Source organism: Oncorhynchus mykiss, chromosome 17 (assembly GCF_013265735.2).
Source record: "Oncorhynchus mykiss isolate Arlee chromosome 17, USDA_OmykA_1.1, whole genome shotgun sequence".
NCBI classification, from domain to species: Eukaryota; Metazoa; Chordata; class Actinopteri; order Salmoniformes; family Salmonidae; genus Oncorhynchus; species Oncorhynchus mykiss.
This window is the reverse complement of record NC_048581.1, coordinates 68,276,698-68,296,638: the sequence shown is the minus strand read 5'-3', so window position 1 is coordinate 68,296,638 and position 19,941 is coordinate 68,276,698. Positions and strand designations below refer to the sequence as shown.

The following is a 19,941-nucleotide window of genomic DNA, read 5'->3' as shown; positions in this document are numbered from 1 at the left end:
GGATGAATTGGAACGCCGACTGTGAGCCAGGCCTAATCGCCCAACATCAGAGTCTGACCTCACTAATGCTCTTGTGGCTGAATGGAAGCTAGTCCCCACAGCAATGTTCCAACATCTATTATAGCAGCAAAGAGGGACCAACTCCATGTTAATGCCCATGATTTTGGAATGAGCTGTTCAACAAGCAAGTGTCCACATACTTTTGGTCATGTAGAGTATCTCTGTTAAACATTTGTGATTATTGGTGACTTTATTTAGTGCAGGGGAGAAAGAAGAATCCTGCACAGTGATTCAGAGTTGTAAGCATAGAATTAGGAATTAAAATACTTTAATCTCTATGGTTAGAAGACTGTTGTATCCGCAAGGTAGAAAGTAAGAATACAAAATGGAATGTGTTCATATACTTACATCTGTGGGCTGAAAATCCTTTCATAACAGTGCAGTTATCCACTTACCAGTGCAGGTACAGTGAACACATTGGTTTTCAATATGATTAACTACAGTATTAATCTGACAGACTTTGTATCAACAGAAAACCTAGGATACCACAAGCAGTGAGCTCCTCCTTGCCTGTCAAATATTATAGAAACACATGCAACTTGAGACATCTGTTCTGTAAGATGGGCTCTGCAACTGATTATCCAAGCTTTTTGAAGCACCCAGAAATGCAGATACTGTACGGGCCTCTATAAAGGGTAGTTTGTTTAGTCTACGCATCAGGAGATAATAGTATTTCTCCTCAAGTAGCTCTCTGTGTTGAATGTAGCACATGGCTGACAGAGAATAGCAGGCTCTCAGGAAATACCATGACGCTCAAAGTCCTCACAAAGATAATAGAAGAACTGGAATTTGATTAGCTCAATGCTAATGCATTTATTTGGAATGGAATGGAATTTGTCATACAATGCAAGCAGATCATAACATAACAACAGAAGCAGCAGAATGAGTGCATCTAGACAGACTTGTCACGTGTCAGAGCTCGTCCATTATTTTTATACAAAGGAATAGTTGTCTTACCTGCATGGCAGGGGGGTAGAACTCATCCCCGTTGGAATCTACCAGGTCATCTTCGTTCAGAGTGGCCCTCTTGTACGTGGACATCTGAAAGGTCAAATGCAGAAAAGACTCCCTCAGTGCATCCATGCTCCTTAAGGCCCTCTCCTTTCCTTTCCTTTCCTACAGGATGTGTGTGATGTAGATCAGGGGAAGGAATATTAAATTCAGCGCCCCAGTATTTCCTACCCTCTTCTCACCACCTCCCTACCCCCTAACCCCCTACTCAACAACCCCCCATTGCGTCATTCGGCTACTCCTGGGGTCTAATCTCGTGGGCGCCGTCAAGACTCTCCACTTAAAAAGTCCTGTAAAGGTTTTCAAAGAAACAGCCCTTCCTCTCTAGCAACTATGTTGTTCTGCTCAGCCCTCCTTCAGTACATGCTCTCCTGGAGCTCCAACTTAGCCCAACCTCGTCAAACAAGAAACAAAACAGAGAGGGAACTCGCGAAAAACAGGAAGGAGCATTCACTTAATCGACTTATGTGACTGAGAGTGAGGGTGTGTGAGAGGGAGTGTGTGCATTCCACAGAGTGGTTTCATATAGATTTAGAGAGGAAACTTTTGTACGTTAGTTCCCTCCCACTCTCCTATCCATAGGACTTTCAAGACCAGAGGGTGGAGTCTGGATGGAAATGCCCTCCCATGCATGCTTTCAGTTGTTGCCCGGGTTACCATCACCCCATAGGCATGACAGTTGATTGTTTCAAACCTTACCCTCTCTAACCCTACACCCAGAAGGACATTGAGAAATCTTAATTTCTTAAAATAATATGTTTTTACTGCTTGGGGAAAGGTTTGATATTGGAACTGACCTTTGTAATTAGGTAAACTGCTATAATTTAAAAGTGTAGTACTAGTTCTTCTCCTGTATTCAATCTAATCCATGACACTTCCCCTAAGTAAAGCTTAGTTACCTACACTTATAACTCATGTCAACAGCTATGCATCTTCAGACACCAAATAGGCAGCTGTAACTGCTACACCAGCCTACAGCAAAACTGCAGACTCCACTCCACTCCTACCAAACCAAACCCAGCTTTCTATTACACGGACAGGGCCAGTCAAATCTACTGGCAGTATCACAAGGCCTGAACAGCACAACGGACAAACACTAGTGTTCTGTTAACCTCCACAAGGCCACTCATAAAACATGCCCACCAACGCCCACACTGATATACTTGGCTCTCCTTAACAAGCTCTTGCTCAGTCCTATCATCACTCTGTGGAGGGGCCATTCTGATGAGAGAGAGAGAGATGGTGGGAGACACGCAGAGGTGATGAGAGGGATGAGAAAACGACTGGGAGGCGACTTCTGTGACAACCACTTATTTTTAGTGGTTTTCAAGTACATTTTCAGACTAAAGCGAGCTTCAATTCTCAGCATCATAATGCCTACTAGTGTATGTGGAAGAAGATGGCGCTGCAGTGGATAACTGCCGTTTTACGGGCTCCTGACCAATTCTACGGGCTCCTATTTTGTGTGTTTTTACCCTGATCTTAACTTTTTTATTTTTGTATATTTCCACCATAATTTCTTATGACCGAAAATAACTTTGGACATCAGAACAGCGATCACTAACCTCGATTTGGATTAAGATTTCTACTTCAACAAGTCGGCAATATACTGCTCATTCCGGACCAGGCCCCTAATCCCCAGGACTTGAAAGAGGAAGAGACGGCGCAAGAGAGTTAAACAAGCGGGCTCCCTGAAGAACTGTAATATTCTGTTTCTTGGAGTCTTGGCTGAACAAGTACATGGATAACATACATCAGCTGTTATTTCTATGCATCGTCATGACCAAACAGCAGCTTCAGGTAAGGCTAAGGGGGGGGGGGGGGGGGGGGGGGGGGGGGGTGTGTCTCTTGTTAACAACAGCTGGTGCTGATCTTTAATATTAAGGAAGTCTCAAGGTTTTATTCGCCCGAGTTAGAACACCTCATGATAAGCTGCAGACCATACCATTTACCAAGAGAGTTTTCATCTATATTTTTTGTAGCTGTCTATTTACCACCACAAACCGATGCTGGTACTAAGACCGCACTTAACGAGCTGTATAGGGCCATAAGCAAACAAGAAAATGTACATCCAGTGGCGGTGCTCCTTGTGGCCTGTTTTACCTCATTTTTACTAGCATGTCACATGGGCAGCTAGAAGCGAAAATACTCTAGATCACCTTTACTCCACACACAGAAACAAAACGCAAATCTGATCACAACTCTATCCTCCTGATTCCTGCTTACAAGAAAAAAACTCAAACAAGTGGTCTGATGAAGCGGATGCTAAGCTACAGGACTGTTTCACAAGCACAGACTGGAATATGTTCCGGGATTCATCCGATAACATTAAGGAATGTACCACATCAGTCACCGGCTTCATTAATAAGTACATCGATGACGTCATCCCCACCACGACCTTATGTACATATCCCAACCAGAAGCCATTGATTACAGGCAACATCCGCACTGAGCTAAAGCCTAGAGCTGCCACTTTCAAGGAGCGGGACACTAATCCGGATGCTTATAAGAAATCCTGCTACAACCTCCGACGAGCCATCAAACTGTCAAAACAGGACTAAGATCGAATCCTACTTGACTGGCTGCAAGCCTCGCTTGGTATGGCAACTGCTTGATATCCGACCGCAAGGCGCTACATAGGGTAGTGCGCATGGCCCAGTACATCACTACCATCCAGGACCTCTATAACAGGCGGTGTCAGAGGAAAGCCCGAAAAAGTGTCAAAGACTCCAGGCACCCAAGTCATAGACTGTTCTCTCTAGTACCGCACAGCAAGCGGTACCAATGCAGAAAGTCTGGGACCAACTGAACCCTGAATACCTTCTACCCCAAAGCCATAAGACTGCTAAATATTTAGTTAAAAAGTAACCAATAGCTACCCGAACTATCTGCATTGACCCTTTTTGCACTAACTCTTTTGTCTCATCACATACGCTGCTGCTACTGTTCATTATCTATCCTGTTGCCTAGTCACTTTATCCCTACCTATATTTACCTCAATGACCTCGTACACCCTGCACATCGACTCGGTACTGATACCCCATGTATGTAGCCAACTGTGTATTTATTCCTATTTTTCAATAATTTCTCGTTCCTTCTCTCGGTTTTGTTAGGAAGGGCCAGTAAGTAATAATTTCACTGTTAGTCTACACCTGTTTACGAAGCAGGTGACAAATACAATGGGATTTGATTTGCATAGCTGATGACTGAGATCCCAATGACAGACATTTTCTTATCCTTTTCGGATTTATATATGGCTGTCCATAAGCCTCCTTGTATGGAGAGAATTTATTTTACACAAAAAAAACATCTGCAACTCTTCAGTCACAATCTACAATAAATACGTTGTCAATGAGTTGAGGCACCACGTTACGGTACTAAGCCTAAATAAGTTGGGATATTCACTGGCACAAACTCACCTAACGTACAGTCATTCCCAAGAGCACACACTCATATTTTGACACTATCCTGACACTGATGTGTTTGCAGATGTGCCCGCATCCCCCCATATTGCCACAGATTGCCTCAGTTAACAACACTGCATCAAACGACCAATGGTGATGGGGTCTTCTGTTTCCTGCTGTTGAGAGTTGAAGGAGTGACTAATGTAAGGCTAGTCGGGGTTAAGGGGTTATTTTGTGAATCACCAGAAGCACCTGTGTAAGTGTGTATCCTGTCAATAGGCTTTGTCAATGAGAACACCTCTATATTGCTACCAAGGCCACAGATAGTGGTAGTGTGAGATCATAGGCATTCCACAATATAGTAATTATATGAGATCCTAACAGGAAGAAAGGACACATTCACTCTGATTTCTTAAAGCCTGTCTGGGTTTGGTGCATAGAATGAAAGACAATGCTGGCTCACTGTTTTGCTGCACCCAAAGGTGATTATTGACTCAAATGTACTGTGATACATGTGATATGTGATGTGATACACAAACAACAGTTCAACTGACATGGTCTTCGTCAGGTAAATTAACCCCACATGACCCACAACAACCATATACAAGTGATCCCTTGGTCCCATGGTGTTAGTATTTGTTTATTAGGATCCCCATTAGCTTTTGCAGAAGCTATCCTTCCTGGGGTCCACAAAAAAACACAAAACATGACAAGTAACAAAACACTGAAGGACAGTCACACAAATGTAAAATACAATGATATACAAACAATACAAGTAAAAAATACAATAATACAACAACAAAAAATTGTGTTTGTCCCCTCATAGTCCCCCGCCGTTTCATTAGTTGTTTAATCTGTTTTTAAGGGTAATTTTGCTGTATGCTTGAGTAATTGAAGATGGGAGTTCCATGCAATCATGGCTCTGTATAAAACTGTGCATTGCCATCAATTCGTTTTGGACTTGGGGACTGTGAATTGGCCCCTGGTGGCATGTCTTGTGGGGTATGTATGGGTGTCTGAGCTGCATTTTATTTGATTGTGCAGACAATATGGAATTTTCATCACAGTAATATTTCTCATATAAACTAGGAAAAGCAGGTCATCTCTCGTCAATCCTCAACCAGGAAAGACTGGATGCATGCTGTTGATGTTAGTTCTGTATGTGCAGTTAAGGGCAAGGCGTGCTGCTCTGTTTTGAGCCAGCTGCAGCTTTACTAGGTCTTTCTTTGTTGCACTCGATGTATTACCGAACAGTAAGACCAGAGACTGAACAACTAGCACAGTTGATTTGTGTCAAAAAAGCAGAACATCTTTTTATAACAGATCACTCCCCATCTTCATAACAATTCTGTCAATATGACTTGACCATGATAATTGACATTCCAATGTTATACCTAGGAGTTTAGCTTGCTCAATGGTCACACCATTTATGTACAACTCCAGTTGAGGTTTAGGTCTTAGAGAATGTTTTGAAACAAATACAATGCTTTTAGTTTTAGATGTATTTAAGACCCATTTATTAATAAATCGCCCATTCTGATACTGACTGTAACTCTTTATTTAGAATTTCAGAGAGCCCACTGGCTTTGGGTGCTGAAATTTAGAATCACCCACATACATAGTCATTCTAGCTTTGTGTAATACCAGTGGCAAATCTTTTGTAAAAATTGAGAATATTAACAGCACCACTGCCCTGAGAAACACAACACTGTACATATCTGATGTTAGAGAAGTTTCCATTGAAGAACACTCTCTGGGTTCTATTGGATAAATAACTCTCCAACCATGTAATTGCAGGTGATGTAAAGCCATTGCAAGGGAGTTTTTTCAATAACAATAAATTATCAATAACATCAAAGGATGCACTGAAATCTAACAATACAGCTCCAACTATCATCTTATTAACCATGGATTATTATTTCTCATGGTCTCATTGACTAGGTCTGGGACATGACTTTACATATTGTCTTTGCTTGTATTCCTCCACAGCATGTGTGGATGTGTCTCGGAGCAGCAGGTGGCTATGAGAGGTCAATATTCCAGGATTCATGGAACATAGTGAAGCCATGGCTTCTGAGCATGGCTGTAAACCACAAGCATGTGTCAGTAATTCAACACTGATCCTACAAACCAGACAATTATGTGTGGCACAGGAGCATTCGCCAGGAATAACTACATTACAAATCAAATCTTATTTATCACATGCGCCAAATACAACAGGTGTGGTAGACCTTACCATGAAATGCTTAGTTATAAACCCTACAATGTAGTTCAATAATGTCATGATGTGGCCCTCTTTGGGTATAGCGAGTGCCTTCCCCCTCTCTCCTCTCCTACATCCAGGTTCTGTTATCTCAGGTCGTAAATTCCCGGAGGAGACTCTCTCCCCCTGCCCATGCAGAAAGAGACACACAGAGAGAACAAAGGAACTTATTCTACATCACAGAACTTGAGAACTGAATAATGTCCATGTTTTGGAGAATGTGTAAATGGTCGGTGGAGAAGCCAGCTACGACCCGATCCGTTTTGTTTCATGTTTGTGACCTCATGAAAGACAATACAGCCACATTACCATAACTCTGTTTATACAGGAGCCTCCGTTGAGGTTTACGTCTAATTATTGTATAAAATAAATTTGTAAAGATTCAACTATTTGTGAAATGATGTGATGCCATGTTAACCTTTCTGATCTCCCCATCCCGGATCCGGGATCGTGAATACAGACTCAAGCTCATTACCATAACGCAACGTTAACTATTCATGAAAATCGCAAATGAAATGAAATAAATATGCTAGCTCTCAAGCTTAGCCTTTTGTTAACAACACTGTCATCTCAGATTTTCAAAATATGCTTCTCAACCATTGCAAAACAAGCATTTGTGTAACAGTATTGATGGCTAACGTAGCATTTAGCATTAGCATTCAGCTGGCAACATTTACACAAAAAAACAGAAAAGCATTCAAAAAAATAATTTACCTTTGAAGAACTTCAGATGTTTTCAATGAGGAGACTCTCAGATAGCAAATGTTCAGTTTTTCCTGAAAGATTATTTGTTTAGGACAAATCGCTCCGTTTTCTGCGTCACGTTTAGCTATGAAAAAACCCCTGTATCCAGGATTGTGTAAATCTATCAGCAAGCTCATTAGCATAACACAACGTTAACTATTTATGAAAATCGCAAATGAAATGAAATAAATATGCCATCTCTCAAGCTTAGCCTTTTGTAAACAACACTGTCATCTCAGATTTTCAAAATATGCTTCTCAACCATAGGAAAACAATCATTTGTGTAAAAGTAGCTAGCTAGAGTTAGCATTTAGCGTTAGCATTTAGCGTTAGCATTAGCGTTAGCATCCAGCACGCAACATTAACAAAAACATAAAGCCTTCAAATAAAATAATTTACCTTTGAAGAACTTCTGATGTTTTCAATGAGGATACTCTCAGTTAGATAGCAGATGCTCAGTTTTTCCAAAAAGATTCCTTGTGTATTAGAAATAGCTCCGTTTTATACATCACATTTGGCTACCAAAAAAAATCCATAAATTCAGTCCTCAAAATGCAAACTTTTTTCCAAATTAACTCCATAATATCGACTGAAAACATGGCAAACGTTGTTTAGAATCAATCATCAAGGTGTTTTTCACATATCTCTTCATTGATACATCGTTCTTGGACACATGCTTTCTCCCCTGAATCAAATGGTAAAGTAGAAGCAGCTGGCAATTGTGCACCGAATTCGACGCAGGACACCAGGCGGACACTTGGAAAATGTAGTCTCTTATGGTCAATCTTCCAATGATATGCCTACAAATACGTCACAATGCTGCTAAGACCTTGGGCGAACGACAGAAAGTGTAGGCTCATTCGTTGCGCAATCACAGCCATATAAGGAGAGAATGGAAAACAGAGCTTCAGAAATTCTGCTAATTCCTGGGTGATGCATCATCTTGGTTTCGCCTGTAGAATGAGTTCTGGGGCACTTACAGACAAAATCTTTGCAGATTCTGAAACTTCAGAGTGTTTTCTTTCCAAAACTGTATGCATAGAATATGCATAGTCGAGCATCTTTTCGTGACAAAATATCGCGCTTAAAACGGGAACGTTTTTTATCCAAAAATGAAATAGCGCCCCTAGAGCTCTAACAGGTTAAACCGTTAATGTGAGAGAACTGTATTCCCTTTAAAAAGTTTTGGCCCGCCCCCAGGAGCACAGACATGATCTGGCTCATGGGACAGCCCTTTTCTACTGTTATGAATAAAACCCCCACCTGAAGAAATCCTCTTCAGACCAAGCATACATCGGTCAGCTGAGGGGGCGAAGGTTGAGTAGAGACCACAAAAACCTCGGTATAAGCTAAGGTTGTAATGGTTGTTGAATTCCTAACCATCCCACGTGGAGCATTGGCTACACGGGTGGAAATTGTTCAACTCTGAGACTATCGATCCCGACAGAATAAGAGCAAATCTTCGATACTAATTACTATTCTGCAGCTAGAAATTATGGGAACATGAGATGTGAAGATCAACAACCGCAGAAACAGCTATTCTATAAGAACATTTGTGAATGGTACTCTGAAGTATCTATTCTAACCACGAAAGACTCCAGGGAAGCAGAGACGATTACGGTGTTCAGTCCAGATGAGAAAAGGGTGTTTAGCCCCCTCAAGCCAATGTCTCCACACCTTCAGAGACCTGACGACAGCCAACAACTCCCGGCCCCCCACATCATAGTTTCGCTCAGCCGGGGCGGAGCTTCGGTGAAATAACCGAGCGCTGTGAGAGCACGGCTCCAATCCCAGCTTCGGACGCGTCCACCTCCACTATGAATGCCAAAGAGGGATCCGGATGGGCCAGCACGGGAGCAGAGGTAAACAGAGCCTTCAGGTGACATAAAGCTCTGTCCACCTCAGCCGACCACCGCAGACGCACCGGTTCCCCCTTCAGCAGTGAGGTAATGGGAGCAGCCACCTGCCTAAAACCCCGGATAAACCTTCAGTAGTAGTTGGCAAACCCTAAAAACCACTGCACTTCCTTTACCGTGTTGGGAGTAGGCCAAATACGCACGGCTGCAATGCAGTCACACTCCATCACCAACCCCAATGTGGAAATGCAATATCCTAGGAAGGAGACGGCCTGTTGGAAGAACAAGCATTTCTCAACCTTAACGTACAGGTCATGCTCCAACAGTCACCCAAGTACTCTGCGCTCCAGAGCCACATGCGCGGCACGTGTAGCGGGAATATGTCAGAATGTCATCGATATAAACCACCACACCCTGCCTGTGCAGGTCCCTGAGAATCTCATCTACAAAGGATTGGAAGACTGCTGGAGCATTCTTCAACCCGTACGGCATGACGAGGTACTCATAATGGCCTGATGTGGTACTAAACGCTGTCTTCCACTCATTTCCCTCCTGGATACGCACCAAGTTATACGCGCTCCTGAGATACAGTTCTGTGAAGAAGCGTGCCCTGTGAAATGACTCAATCGCCGTGGCGATGAGAGGTAGCGGGTAACTGTACCCCACTGTAATGGAATTTAGACCTCTATAGTCAATGCATGGACGCAGACCTCCCTCCTTCACAAACAAATTTACTCGAGGAGGCAGGTGACGTGGAGGGCCGAATGTACCCCTGCCCCAGAGATATATGTCTCCATAGCCACCGAGACGGTGACTCCTGGGAAGTGCGGCATCTACCAGGAGATTTATCGCACAATCCCCTCATCGATGAGGTGGTAATTGAGTAGCCTTCTTTTTACTGCATATTCTGAGGGAATGTGCATGGTGGAGACTTGGTCTGGACTCTCCACCATTGTTGCACCGATGGAAACTCCTACACACCTGCCTGAGCACTCCTCCGACCACCCCTGAAGAGCCCTCTGTTGCCACAAAATCTTGGAGTTGTGACGGGCCAACCAGGGGCATCCCCAGCATCACGGGAAACGCAGGAGAATCAATAAGGAAGAGACTAATTATCTCCCCATGACCCCCCTGCGAAACCATGTCCAGTGGAGCCGTGGCCTCCCTGATTAGCCCTGAACCTAATGGTCGACTATCTAAAAAGTGCCCGAACAGTGCCCTACCTGCCTGTCGTCTCGACTCCCAGAAGAGCTCCTCCCGCACCGGTCAGCAGTGTGCCCTCTACGACCACATCTGGTGCAGGAAAGTGCTCCTCCTCCGGTCGCCCTCGCTGCAGCACCTCCGAGCTCCATGGGCGGTGGAGCAGAGGTGCTGGGGGATGAAACGGACAGATCCTGATCCGGACGTCCGGCGGGTAGCCAGCAAGTTGTCCAGCCGAATGGACATATCCACCAGCTGGTCCAAGGTGAGGGTGGTATCTCTTCAGGCTAGCTCCCTATGGACGTCCTCACGCAAACTACACCTATAGTGATCGATCAAGGCCCTGTTGTTCCATCCCGCGCTGGCGGCCAAGGTCCGGAACTCCAGTGTGAAGTCCTACACGCTCCTTGTCTCCTGCCTGAGATGGAACAGACGTTCACCCGTCGTGAACTCCGGGTAGTGGTCCCTCGCCGAGTCTCCATCATTTCAGACCGCGTTGGCCCACTCCAGGGCTTTGCCTGAGAGGCAGGAGACGAGGGCGTTCACGCTCTCATGTCCCGAAGGAGCCGGGTGAACGGTTTCCAGGGAGAGCGAGCCGAATACCACTGGAGCCAGGTGACAAATGAGAGGGTTGTGGGAGTGGTTGTAGTGTGGCTGGTGGAGGAAGGCCACCACTCTCCCACCTGTCCATCGTCGCCATCACCTGATCCATCGCTGTTCCCAGACTGCCTTATGTTGTTGAATGCGTTCCTCCATTGATGTCGGAGTCAGCAGGAGCAGACGCTCTCCCATCATGCGGGTGCGGGATTCTGTTGCGTTTACGCACTGAAGGTAGGTAAGGAGTCAAACGCAGGAGAGCAGAGATGTCAGTGTAGCGTATATTTTAATAAGGGCAAGTCCAAAAAAACGGGACAGTACAATACCCAAAAACAACGCCCAAGTCAATGGGAACTAACAGTACTCCCGTAAGGCGCAAAAACACAACGCACCTTACTATAATAAACACACCCAAAATACACTGAGGAAAGCCTCCACAAGCAACAAGAAAATAATCCCGCACAAACCTAAGCAGGGAAACGGGGGTAAATATACACATAGAAATGAAAGCATATGAAAACCAGGTGTGAATGAACCAAAGACAAAACAAACGGAAAAGGAAACATGGATCGGTGATGGTTAGTAGGCTGGCGACGCCGACCGCCGAGCACCTCCCGAACAGGGAGAGGAACCACCTTCGGTGGAAGTCGTGACAGGAGGAATGGGCCAAAATCCATCAACTTATTGTGGGAAGCTTGTGGAAGGCTACCCGAAACGTTTGACCCAAGTTAAACAATTTAAAGGCAATGCTACCAAATACTAATTGAGTGCATAAATCATTCTCTCTACTATAATTCTGACATTTCACATTCTTAAAATAAAGTGGTGATCCTAACTGACCTAAGTCAGGGAAGTTTTACTTGGATTAAATGTCAGAAATTGTGAAAAACTGAGTTTGGCTAAGGTGTATGTAAACTTCCGACCTCAACTGAAAATATAATAAAAATGTGTTCCCTCCTTCTGTGAACCGTGACCCAAAAACCGAGGTACAGTATGTACCAAGCTGTGGATTTAGTTAACCGTTACACCCCTAGAATGTAGGCTAATTAAACGGGGACTGGTGAACTTCACTGCATGTGCCCTACATTGCATGTAGACTTACTAGGGGTCTAATGAATGTGTTCTTAATATTTTTCTAGAATTGTCTTAAACTGCTTTTGTTTTAAACTCACAGAGCCACTCCAAGGGATCATGGGCCATAGCCTGTCCCTGCCACCTGTAGGTTGTCCAGAGTCAGTGAGCCACACTACAGTACAGATACTGCCCCTCAGCAGTCAAACACATGTTAACCCTTTAGTGTACCCTAGGGGGAACCACTGTAGCCAGGAACATATTTAAAATATTCAAACATTACACCCACAAACACAGCCATGTAAATTGCTCCATTGGAATTTGACACAGTTGTCACAGCCAACCCACAACACAAACCAGTCCAACACATCACATAGGCACACATTATACCTAAATGTTTTAGGTAAATAGGTGTAAATAGGTTAATTTTGGTCATAATGTCAGTTGCATCCAAAACAGAGACTTGTGCTCGTGACTGCATCACAAAGTATACTGTACGAAGGTTGGGTTTGTATCAATCCTGCCCACATGTACCACAGCTGGCAGCACATAAGTAATCATCCATTCTGAGTGCAGCTGCACACGACCTAATCGTAATGCCTGTGGTAAATTTGGGTTTACTTTGGATATCCCCATGGGGCTAGTTAGGGACCATCGGTAAATTACACAATGTACATGGGACAATGTAAAAATTGCAATAGCTCCAAATTTCAATGACTTAAAAAACCTCAAGCCAACTAGAGATTGTGGAAATGCATATAGAAATATTGAAAGCATTTAATAAGAAAACAAAAAAGTGTGCAACGTGAAAATATTGTCTCATTTACAGTATATTGGGCAATTTATTCACGGTCTGTAGCTAGCCCCGGAGATAGGCTATCCAAAGTCAAATACATTTTTCCACGGTTGCACACCAGCTGGCTGAAGCTAATTGGCAAAATAATTTGTCTAACTCTTCCCACCTGCGAACACATACAAGAGACACCCACATCAAACCACACCCCGAAACCAACTCGTGTTTGAATTCAGCCATGGCTGTTAGCATTTCTTTATTAACCAAATCTAAAATGAGTCCAAATCAGGAAGTGCAGTTTGCCGACATGTGATTAGTGAAGATGCTGTGATGGAGGGTATGGAGAGAAAGTTGGAGAAGTAAGAGCTGCACTTGAATGCGATCATCATGGTTGATAGTTCTGATGAAATGGGTCGGGAGAATGAGTGTCAAGGACAGTAACAGGAAAAAGAGAAACCATGCTACTGAAAGCAGTGATGCTTCTAGTGCAGAGAGCGTGAGGGTGAAGATGGGAAACAAGAGTAATGATGTGTCGGAGTGTAAAGTTGTGATGGTGTTTGATGTGACCACAGGTCAGGTGATGGTGTTTGATGTGATCTACACCCAATCCTACTAATGTAAAGAAAGAAAGAAACTCAGCAAAAAAAAAGAAAAGGCCCTTTTTCAGGACCCTGTCTTTCATAGATAATTCGTAAAAATCCAAATAACTTCAAAGATGTTCATTGTAAAGGGTTTAAACTCTGTATCCCATGCTTGTTCAATGAATGAACATGCACCTGTGGAACGGTCGTTAAGACACTAACCACTTACAGACGGTAGGCAATTAAGGTCACAGTTATGAAAACTTCGGATACTAAAGAGGGCTTTCTACTGACTCTGAAAAACACAAAAGGAAAGATGTCCAGGGTCATCTGCATGAACGTGCCGTTGGCATGCTGCAAGGAGGCATGAGGACTCCAGATGTGGCCAGGGCAATAAATTGCAATGTCTGTACTTTGAGACACCTAAGACAGTGCTACAGGGAGACAGGATGGACAGCTGATCGTCCTCGTAGTGGCAGACTACGTGTAACAACACCTGCACAGGATCGGTACATCCGAACATCACACCTTCAGGACAGGTACAGGATGGCAACAACAATTGCCCGAGTTACACCAGGAACACACAATCCCTCCATCAGTGCTCAGACTGTCCCCAATAGGCTGAGAGAGGCTGGACTGAGGGCTTAGTAGGCATGTTGTAAGGCAGGTCCACACCAGACATCACCGGCAACAACGTCGCCTATGGGCACAAACCCACCATCGCTGGACCAGACAGGACTGGCAAAAAGTGCTTTTCACTGACGAGTCGCGGTTTTGTCTCACCAGGGGTGATGGTCGGATTCGCGATTATCATCGAAGAAATGATCATTACACCGAGGTCTGTACTCTGCAGCGGGATCGATTTGGAGGGTCCGTCATGGTCTGGGGCGGTGTGTCACAGCATCATCAGACTGAGCTTGTTGTCATTGCAGGCAATCTCAACGCTGTGCGTTACAGGGAAGACATCCTCCTCCCTCATGTGGTACCCTTCCTGCAGGCTCATCCTGACATGACCCTCCAGCATGACAATGCCACCAGCCATACTGTTCGTTCGGTGCATGCTTTCCTGCAAGACAGGAATGTCAGTGTTCTGCCATGGCCAGTGAAGAGCCCGGATCTCAAGCCCATTGAGCACATCTGGGACATGTTGGATTGGAGGGTGAGGGCTAGAAATGTCTGGGAACTTGCAGGTGCCTTGATTGAAGAGTGGGGTAACATCTCACAGCAAGAACTGTCAAATCTGGTGCAGTCCATGAGGAGGAGATACACTGCAGTACTTAATGCAGCTGGTGGCCACACCAGATATTGACTGTTACTTTTGATTCTGACCCCCCTTTGTTCAGGGACACATTATACCATCTCTGTTAGTCACATGTCTGTGGAACTTGTTCAGTTTATGTCTCAGTTGTTGAATCTTGCTATGTATATTTACACATGTTAAATTTGCTGAAAATAAACACAGTTGACAGTGAGAAGACGTTTATTTTTTTGCTGAGTTTAGGTGAAGTAAAACTAGTCTGGTTCATTGGAAATGGTAGACTGATAATACTCTGTGGTCAGCAGCAGAAGATTCTTCAAATGGAATATCTCAATCGGAAGAAGATCAAAGCCATGTCCATGGAGTATATGCTATGTTGAGGAGAATAATTTCTGGGGTCCCACTATCTATGTCCAATAGATGATATTAAATCAAATTTGAAGGGAGGCATAGTGTTTGAGAGCAAAAGTTTGATTTGTAGGAAAGAGCGTCAAAGTTTGAATATCCAAAAATTTGTTCCATCCCCATTGTGGTGTTTTAAATGTCAAATAAAGAAGAATGGGACATGTAGCTGCTCACTGTAAAGAAAAGAAAAGTGTGGACTGGGGGAATAATCTGAAGGCTAAGTGTTGTAATTGTGGGGTGGAACACAATGCAACATTTGGTGGATGCCAAGTGCAGAGAGGGACAGGAGAGGCCCAGAGATATAGAATCATGATTTCTCATATGCAGAGGCTGTAAAACAGATTGGTAGAACTATATGCGGACTGATGGAGCTACCATGGTTTCTACCGTAGAAAGTGGACCTAGTGTCAGAACTGGTGCTTCTACTAGTCCTGACATGGTTTTGAGACCTGTTCAGAAATCTTGTTTACACAAATGTGCTGTGTCAAAGCACACTTTTGCTAGTAAATAAAATTGACTTCGTAGCTTTCATTGGAAAGGTTATCAACACGGCTCGGATTATGGAAAGCTGAAATGACAGGTTGAAGATTATTGTGGATATGGCAACAGTTATTAGGAGTAACAGGTGTTACTGTTGACATGAAGTTAGTAGGGATTTATTTGTTTATTTATATTAAACATTTGTTTGTGGACCGCCATTACACCATAGAAGTGCAGTCAAAGATTTTTACAACTAACCGAAGATAGACCAGAGCCTCGTTTCCAATGGGAGCAAATTATTCATAGTAGGTAGAACCAAGCACGAGATAGTGAGATCCTATTGGCACGTCTAGCATGTATTTGCATATTTATGTCTGGGAACGGCTACTCTGGGAAGTGCGCATGTGCAATAACTTAATCTGCCCTTGCACTTCTTCTAAACAACACAGCTTTTTGTCAAACTTTGTCAACGGGTAAAATCTACAAAATGAAATCCACTCTGTTTGTTACAGATTCTACTTTTGTAAACAGAAAACTGTATGCAGATCAAGTGTTTCATCTAAGAGAAAATTTGCAGAATGTTGGCCAAAATCCATCTCGCTGGGCTTCTTATCACCATATCTGGTAGTGAGTGGAAACGCCAACCGGCTGCTTCACATTTATACATCCATCTGTGGTGCAGTCGCTCTTTAAGGAGTGGCATATGGAAGCTTGTTTACACCTGGACATTACAGCTCAGGTAGATTACCTGTGTCTGCTGCTGCATGTAGGCCTATGCTTACTGCCAAGAAACTCTCATGCTTACCCCTGGGCCTTAGGTAATGAATAACCACTATACAAACAAGGATGATGACAAGTACAAACTAGCCAAATAAACTCAACTCCACGATTTACCATGGTGTTGGGTGGATTGCACAGGTTGATGGCACCTTAATTGATGAGGACAACAACCACCCGAGCCACTGCCTGTTCACCCCGCTATCATCCAGAAGGCGAGGTCAGTACAGGTGCATCAAAGCAGGGACCGAGAGACTGAAAAACAGCTTCTATCTCAAGGCCATCAGACTGTTAAACAGCCACCACTAACATTGAGTGGCTGCTGCCAACATACTGACTCAACTCCAGCTCACTTTAATAATGGAAATTGATGGGAAAAATGTATCACTAGCCACTTTAAACAATGCCACTTAATATAATGTTTACAAACCCTACATTACTCATCTCATATGTATATGTATATACTGTACTCTATATCATATACTGCATCTTTATGTAATACATGTATCACTAGCCAATTTAAACTCTGCCACTTTGTTTACATACCCTACTGTCAAGACGTTGGCCTGGGGGGTAGGTTTATGTCAGTCATAAATAACTCTACCCTACTGAGGTTACATTTGCAAAACCCTTGGTTAACATAGAGATTCTGGGAACATCAGAAGGTGGGGGGAAATTAACTATATTCTGGTAATCCGAACAATTGAACATATGCGGTGGTACTTAATGAATATGATGGTTGTCATCGGTTGTCATCTGAGACATTCTCATCAATGATAAGATGACATAAACTCTACAGGGGAAAGTCTATACATCAGAGTTATCGGATTCACATGGAATTGTTGTTCAACTTAAATGTTTGAATATGAAATTATTTGTGATGGGATGAAATAGATGATTTTAACTTCTAAAATGTGAGATTTGGGTTTTCATAAGATATGGCTCTGCTCAATCAGTGGCCCGCCCCTGTGAAGGGACATGGGCTATAAAACTTTTCAAACACGCCCTCCTCTCCCTTTCTTTATAAGCACTTGACAACAATATAACCTCCTGTTCCGAGGATGTAGGACGACGGTCCTATGTCAGAATGGTTCAGATAATAACTACAGAACGAAGCCAACATCAGCGTGAGCTTTGGTTGCAAATGGTATGAACTTTGAACTCTTATTCACTACAGAAGTGATACCTCCTAGCCGTTGAGTTAGCAACAGCAGACGCAACGAGGGTTAGGAAGGAACAAACAGAGTATCCTGTCTATCACCCAACGACGTTACTACAACGTATGCAATTGACAACCAGAGACATTCTTCAAAGGACTCAGTTTGGCAACACGGCCTTCCATCTACCACCAACCTACCGAAGCGCAGCTCAGAGTAAATATTTATTGCATTTTCCTTTTCCAAATGGGCGGTAATTTAGAATGCATCAGATACTGTATTTATGATAGCACAGCTTCTCCCTGTGTCCCTCAGTCTTCCCGCTCTTTCACTCAAACCCAGCCCTTTTCCTTTGTGTAACAAGCTGTCATATCTGTTCCACCCGCTAGGGACGTTTTCCTTTATGACGTAATTTGCAAACAAGTTATGATTTAATTATGTGTAATTCTGTGTGATTAGTTAGGTATTTAGTAAATAAATAATTAAACCCAATTTTGTATTGCTGATTCAAATTGTTAGCCAGGGTTCGTGCAGATAACCAAGAATTTACAATTTTCAGATGAGACTGAATTAAGATGACAATTGATATTGACTGCTATTGATGTAAAATATTACTAGGTCTTTAAGAGTTCATTCGGAAGATAACAGCTCTATAAATATTATTTTGTGGTGCCCGACTCGCTAGTTAATTACATTTACATGATTAGCTCAATCAGGTGATATTACGGATAAATTATTTTATAGAATAGCATGTCATATCACTTAATCCAGCATAGCCAAAGACACGACACTACATTACTCATCTCATATGTATATAATGTACTTGATACCATCTACTGCATCTTGCCTATGCCGTTCTGTACCATCACTCATTCAAATATCTTTTTGTACATATTCTTTATCCCTTTACACTTGTGTGTATAAGGTAGTAGTTGTGGAATTGTTAGGTTAGATTACTCGTTGATTATTACTGCATTGTCGGATCTAGAAGCACAAGCATTTCGCTACACTTTCATTAACATCTGCTAACCATGTGTATGTGACAAATCAAATTTGATTTGATTTAATTGATGAGGATGGGCTTGTGGTAATGGCTTGAGTGGAATAAGTGGAACGGTATCAAATACAAACGCATGGTTTGATGCCATTCCATTTGATCTGTTCCAGCCATTATTATGAGCAGTCCTCCCCTCAGCAGATTCCAATGGTGGATTGGAGCTCAGAATTCACATAAAGAAAAAAAATTGTAATCAAAATAATGGATTTCAGCAGCAAAAGAATAGCCCGCATTTACACATGACATTGTATTGTGTAAATGCGGCGTTGAAATCTGTCGTTTTTTATTTTAAAAACTACATTTTATGTAACTTCAGAACTCCAGTCCACCTACACTAGTCACTCCTCAACTCCATCATTAATGGTAGAGTTGAGTTCAGTCAGCTAGTAACAAACCAACTATGAATTTAACATTAGCCTATGTATTTTTTCTTACAATGAAAGAGTGTGTTCAAGACATAAAAGGCTTATCTGTCCACATGATCATAATAAGGCAACAATTATTAAGTCAGAGGGTAAGCCTAAAATGCAGAGAATTACTAGTTTTGATCATGCAGGAACCAGTTGCCCCGGGAATTATGCTAAAGATATTACCTCATGTCATGGTCGCAAACGTTAATAAAAACCGTAATTGCACATCATACATTTTTTGGCGCACCACGTCATCACACGTAGATGCTCCAAATGTAGATTTACAGCAATGACAGCCAATAAATTCAGTTCATAAACATAAGGTTTGTAATTAAGATACATTTGATATGGAACAGGTTCTTACCACCATTATTTCAGCTCACTCCGTCTACTCTATACGTTCCTCTCAAGTGCCTTCAGCGGACAGCTGTTGGTGTGCCAGACGCAACAAATGAGTGACGAACTGTATTTTCGGTCATATAGTGCGAACATATAACGCGAAAGTACCACGTAAATATTGAGTTTCCATGCTGACCCTGAAATAACATGTCCAACCAACAGCAAAATGAGAAAGGATTCACTATTATTCTAACCAATAGGATTTGAGAAATGGGTGGGTCTTAATAAAACTTAATACCCTTTCTTAGAAAATTCCACACTGTGGTGCAATTAATTTACAAAAAGTTCTCAGGAAAAAATGGTTGCACTTTACTAAGTATCCACAACACTAGGCCTATGTATTTACAGTACATGCTTGCCTAGACTTTGTAGGTACAGCCAGGTACACAGTTATATTTTTCCTACTTAGGGTCTAACT

The 19,941-nt window shown here is 42.9% G+C and overlaps 1 protein-coding gene across 8 annotated transcripts in view; it reads right to left on the bottom strand.

Annotated features, from left to right (window-relative positions):
* LOC110494448 (endothelin-converting enzyme 1) overlaps nt 1–19,717 on the bottom strand; it is a 43,763-nt gene extending 24,046 nt beyond the window's left edge. For 3 of the 8 annotated variants that reach the window (XM_021569490.2, XM_021569492.2, XM_021569494.2), the window contains exon 1: nt 1,018–1,592. In XM_021569490.2, the coding sequence (XP_021425165.1) occupies nt 1,018–1,143 (126 nt within the window). In that variant the 5' untranslated portion in view covers nt 1,144–1,592. Of the gene's footprint in view, nt 1–1,017; nt 1,597–19,488 lie in introns of those variants that run through there. The other 5 variants (XR_005037056.1, XM_021569496.2, XM_021569493.2 and 2 more) reach the window with 4 other exon arrangements.
* Nucleotides 19,718–19,941: the final 224 nt, after the last annotated feature.